General features: G+C 39.8%; 1 protein-coding gene across 1 annotated transcript; it reads right to left on the bottom strand.

Moving 5' to 3' along the window:
• Positions 1-2361: 2361 nt before the first annotated feature.
• socs3a (suppressor of cytokine signaling 3a) lies at positions 2362-4942 on the bottom strand. The gene is made up of 2 exons (XM_010738599.3): positions 4742-4942; positions 2362-4183 (listed from the first exon to the last, which is right to left on the bottom strand). Exon 2 carries the CDS (start codon positions 4052-4054, stop codon positions 3437-3439), a length of 618 nt encoding a protein of 205 aa, XP_010736901.1. The 5' UTR covers positions 4055-4183; positions 4742-4942; the 3' UTR covers positions 2362-3436.
• Positions 4943-6000: the final 1058 nt, after the last annotated feature.

Genomic DNA, 6000 nt, shown 5'->3' with positions numbered 1-6000 from the left:
TAAGGGTTTAATTTAAGCTCTCTGCACATATTTGGTATCATCACAGGCGAAGGGTGGATTCGACTGGACTTCCTGCTTCATCCTGCACCCGCCTTATTAAAATGAATTCAGCAAGAAAAGTGATTCAGAGTGTTTCACAAATCCTGTAATTATTTAATTCTAAGTAGACAAAGGATTTTTACAGGCTTATTAGTGGAAAAGGCATGAATCACATGTTAAAAGAAGCCTCTGAATGTGCAGATTAAAAGAACAATGTTGGTATGATACTCAGACATTAGTGAAAAGAAGAAAAAAAAGACAGCACACACAGCACAAATCACCTCAGAGACCCTTTATCTCTCTCTGAGCCCCATTGGCCGAGTGAGGAAACAGTAAAGTGCTGTGGAAGCAGGTAGAGCTGAAGCTTGTTCCCGTAATTATGTTGGATGTGGAGGTTATTGCAGATTCCCGTTCATCCATCATTTTAGCAGTTTGCAATAAATGTGCATGTGCTCCAGGCTCTCTTAATGTTATGTACAGTGCAAACATGGGAAAAATGTGTTTTCACAGAAGTTGTAATGATTACACTACATCTGGGATAATCAGTCACTGTGGAAATCATACTCATTGGGTTTTGTTCAAATTTGTTTCAACAAATATATTTTTTTCTTTTCTAACTCCCTTAAATCCCAAAATGTCTTTGCTACAATTGGTGATATACACAAATAGCATATAATAAGTCAACAAATTAATGTTTTCTGTGTTATATGAGGTCTGCATGGACAAATATATATTCAATTTTTGCCAAAATGTTGACGTTAGGACCTATCACAGTCAACCTCCCCTATCTTCAAAGTCGGCCTTCATTGTGATCTTACACTCCTGTAAAGTGACTGCAACTTGACACTGTGACACTATCCTATCTTACCGCAGACAGACAGACAGACAGACAGACAGACAGACAGACAAGTGTCTACAGGACACACAGACTCAAAAGGTGTCACGCCATCACAACAGGTGAAAATGTACTACAGTATGTTATGCTACATAATGACTGCAGAGAGGTCAAACTCCCCATGTGACCTCTTGTGAACACTTAAGACCAACAAAAATCCAAACTGACTATTTTTGGATTCGGGGATGTCGTGAAATCACACTTACAGAAAATGTGAAAATCCATTATAATTAATCATGTTTTATAGAAGTGATGTGTAAATTTCTTTTGGGTAGAGTCCCTAGGCTCTAAAAGCGCAACATTAGGATTTAATAAATTAGCAAATGAAATGTTTTCTTTTTAGATAACATTTGACAAAGAAAGGCCTGGGAAGCACAAACATGCAGATAAAAACCAGGAAGCTTTTATTTTCATTTTTTTTATATAAAGGAAGGGGGCCATGGAGCACAGGATGTGTTGATCTAAAAATAATCCCAGCAATAATTTAGACTGCAGAAGAAAGCTGATTCAATTCAGCAGGCTGGAGGGGGAATTGACTTGTATATGTCTGCTGCTGCTACTCTGCTTTAAATACAGTCCTGTGGTATTCTGTGGTATTTTATTTTGTGGTACTTTCTGTACGCCGAGTCAGACTGCGTGGGTGCAGGTGAAGAGGCAGCATGTCAGACCTACTGTTGTTAAATTTAAGGGCATGTTGCAGAATGTTGGCAGCTCTCAGCTTGATTACTGGATAAAGTAAGATGAGGTATGCAATGAATATACCTAGTTTCTGAACTTTGTATTGACATACTGAAGTGTTGACATATGAATTTTCTTTTTTACCTGAATGCATGTTTGTGTACAGGGCGGGGGACAGTTCTGAGAATCTGTGTACTTGCCATTCATGTTATAAGCAAACTGCTGTATCATTATGTTTGTGCATGTGAGAGCGTGTTGGGTCACGCCACAAGCTCCAAAGAATCCAGTGAGTCACAATAGAACAAAAGGTTCTTCAGAAGACAGGATTGCTAATTTACCCTTCTGGTGTATTTTGTCTGAAGCAGCTGCTTTTTGACGGAGGAAGAAGTTATCAGCTCAGAGAGAATGACACATTATTTTTCTCTGTTCTAGGAAACTAATCTTTAAAATAGAAACTTCAAAGCTCTTGATGAATTGATAAGGTTTTGATGATATGGTTGAGTTTAGTGTATCTCTAAAAGAGCTGTGATTACCTATCTGGGTTTGAGGCAGAAGGTGATTTAAGAGGAAATCATGAAAAACTGTGAACTCGTCACCCAAACTCTGTGACCAAATGCAATGTTAAGCAAACTTAAAGATCCATGTGTGTTGTAATGCGATGTTTTACTATTAGTCATAAAAACCCCAAAACTCCGCCTGTGGAAATAAAGTTTCAGTCATCATCAAACAAATCAAACACTGAGATCTCATTTCATAGAAAAATAGTGCTATTTTATTATAAATTAATGAAATGTCACCATCCAAATATAAATAAGTGCAAAGTTGTATCAGTCTGCCCGCTTCGTCAAACTTCTCAAATATCTTCAAGCATCCGTAGCCAGTGGTTGGCTGGCAAAAAGTACATCTTTATAAAAGACAGCAGATTTCACCTTCACTCATGTAAACTCATGAAAATAAGATACATTTGGACACTTCTCCTTATCAGGAAAAGACAGATACCATTATTTAATACATTCATTTGGAAGCAATGGTGATCCTGTCTGTGCCACAAAAACTACCACATCTTTTGGTGCGTATTTTCTCACCACTGAAGCCTTATAAAAATGTGACTATTCTCTCAAGTAAGATCTGCTAGGTTTCAGTCATGTTTGTGTGCCAACAAACTGTTGTCTAGTTCAGGCAAGTTTGGCATAAACCCTTCTTCTAAACAAAACATCAGGAACATGTCTTCTTTTAACATTTTCTGGTCTCTAATAAGATTCAGATTTTCTTTTTCTTTTTTTTAAAGTTGAGCCATTTTCCCATCATGGCTGGTACAAAACATGCACCCAGAAGGCCATCAGTGTCCACTCATTTGTACTCTAAGTTTCCATTGTCTGTGAATTTCCAGCGTACACTTGGTCAGAGATCCCAGGATGCTGGTTGGATGCATCATCCAAGGAAGCTGATGTGTGTGTGCTCGACAGCCTCGCAGCACATTGGTTAGCAGCAGAGGGAACCTGTGTGTCATCAGACTGTAGACAGCTGACTACAGTTTTCAGTAAGTTGTACGTCATCAGCAGAGGTTATCGCTCTTTCACACCACTAGATTACAGCAGTGCCCTCTTTGTGGATCAGTCCCTAATCCAGTGCCTCTTCTTGGACCTTAGGAGGCCCACTTTGCTGTGAGAACACATCCTGTCAGTACACATAACTCTCTTTCTCTGCTTTATAGTAACTCCTCAGACACAGTGCATGTCGTCGAATGTAGCTGTACTGAAACCACCCGGTTTCTTTCCAACACTCTCAAGTCTTTGCCCGTTCAAGAGCATCAGTCCAACACCTCTAGATAGGGGCATCATACTCCTGAAGGAACTCCTTAAGAGGATGAGGAAGTTGGTCTCTGCTAGAAGAAATGTCCAAATGTCCATTGACTGTTTTCCTGCACAAGTGCTGCAAGGTGGATAAGCTGCAGGAGAGAGGTTTGATGAGCTCCAGTGGGATCTTCTCCCCTCCAGAGTAAATGTAGTAGATACTCCCACTGCGAGAGTTCCCTTTGCTCTGAGACATGTAGTAATGGACCAGCTTGAGGACGCAGTCAAAGTGGGGAACAGACTGAATGTTCTTAGGGTCTGTTTGCAGAAAAAAAGAGGATGTGTCACATTGGATGCGCAGGTTCTTGGTGCCAGATGCCGTCTTGACACTGAGGGCAAACAGGTGCCGTTTGTCGGAGCTGTCCCTGATCAGGAACGTGCCAGTGGCTTCAGCTGCCAGCATGGCGTTGGCCTCCTTCCCTGTGATGGCGCCCCAGTAGAAGCCACTTTCCTGGAGCTTGTGGAGCGTCCCGAGGACCATCTGGTACTGCGTCTTGGAGGTGAAAGTCTTGTAACGGTGAGGCAGCCGCATGTTGGAGTCCAAGAGGCTGCTGCTCATTGCGTTGTCAAACTTGCTGTGAGTTACCATGGCGCTGTGCCCGCTCTCTAGGCAGCCTGGGGGAGCACTGGGCACCACACAGACAAGGAAAGAAGAGATGGTGATGAAACTGAGGTTCAAAGGGTTGTTGAGGAAGTCGGTCTGTCTGGAAATGAACACCTGGAGAGATAAGAGAGAAGAGTTTGAGCTCATGATACATTGAAATACAAATTTAAACTTGACATACAATAACAACTAAGATCTGTTTAATCCATTTTGAAGTCTAATGTAATTCTCTTCAACTCTTGCCGCTCTACTGGAAACTATTTTTCCAGATGTGGAGGCCCTGTACATCATGTCTTTAAACATCTCTGGTGATGATTGGGAAATTGTCCCAGAGCCCCATGACTTTTTAATCATCTAAAAAACTCTTTGACTCCTCTCCTCTATTTGAGATGAGTTGTGGTTTCAACAGAACGTTTAACTAAAAATGCTTCCATTTAACTTCCAGCCATTTCGGGGAAACTTTTTATGTAATCAGCCCTCGGGACTCACCACTGCGGCCAGTTCCAGTAAGGACATCGTAATCCTGATTGCGCAATTTACACACATAACCGGATTCACTAACCCTCATTTAAACACATTGATCTATTTTTTAAAATCCTGCTTATACATAAATAATAAGTATTGTAATGAATAAATAAAAAAAAAGAAAAGAAAGAAAAGACAGATCCTCACCTTTAAATGTTCCTCCAAACTCGCTCGTTTTGAAAAAAATAAATCCAAGTAGACAAAAGTTCAAAAGTCACCCAGCAGTTTGTCTGTCTGTTTCTTTGGCAACAAACTTCAGACTTGTTAAACACTTTTTGTGTCTGTGTGTTTGCAGCCTGTGAGCTGCCCGTGGAGAGCTGTGTGAGTTACTAACGGAGCAGGAGGAGCAGAGCTTATAAGAACTAGGCTGACTCCGCCTCCTCTTTCCAGTAAAGCCTCTCTCTCTCTGGTAGTTTGACAGGAAGCATGTATTTATTTATTTTTTTTAAAGGATTCCTGCTATGAGAAGTGCCCTCCCCCCCGCTGTTCCTCCAAAATGAAGTTAAGGAGGAGTTCCAAGCAGTACTTATGTACCTTTGGTAACAAACCTCTATTTACTGTTTTTAAAAACATTTGATGATAGAACATGATAATCAAATCTATATTATCTGATCAATGTTTTTTTTTTTCCTGTTTTTTTTTTTTTTTTCTGCATCAGTTCCGCATTAGTGTGAGGTAATGATTCACTGTGTGCTGTCGGTTTCTGAGAAATTCACAGTAATGGCAGCTCATATGCTCAACACCAGTTCCACATATAGAGGGCGACAACGCAGATTTTGGGGAACTTAACAGTAAACTTAGACTTTGTTTCCCAAAAGCAACAGCTGGTAACCATGGGCAACGGGTTATTATTTATTACTAACGGTCATAATTTTATATCAGTCTTTCCCTGCAGTGTTAATTAACATATGATTATTCTTAAGCGCCTTATTAAAACCGGGTCAGTCCCTCTCTTAGTATTAAATATGCCAATGTGTGCTTGATATTAGTTTATGTTACTTATTGTGTCCAACTGCATACCACCTGGCACACATATGCTCAAAAGACACCAAACATATTGTTCTAATTAAAACAGTAGAAACTTTATTTCCCAGCCCAAACTGTGAATGTGAATAAAATATGCCACCAAAAGTGTATAAACACCCAATAAACTATAAACTATACTATAACAAATACTGTTATGTATTTATAAGCAGATATGAGTTCATTTGTCAACCTTAGTGGAGGCTGGTGTAGCTACAAACAATATAGTAAAACACACTTGTAATGATAGCTTCCTAGGACGAGTTTTAATTGTGGCCAAATGTTGCGTTAATAAACACTTAAAATGTCATATCTGCTTACAACTACACTATAACGCGTTATAAACATGTGTTTAATAATTACATAGTGAGTGTAATCACCTT

The sequence above is a fragment of the Larimichthys crocea genome, chromosome XII (assembly GCF_000972845.2).
Source record: "Larimichthys crocea isolate SSNF chromosome XII, L_crocea_2.0, whole genome shotgun sequence".
Lineage (NCBI taxonomy): Eukaryota > Metazoa > Chordata > Actinopteri > Sciaenidae > Larimichthys > Larimichthys crocea.
Note: the sequence above shows the minus strand (reverse complement) of the source record. Positions and strands in the feature narration are given on the sequence as shown.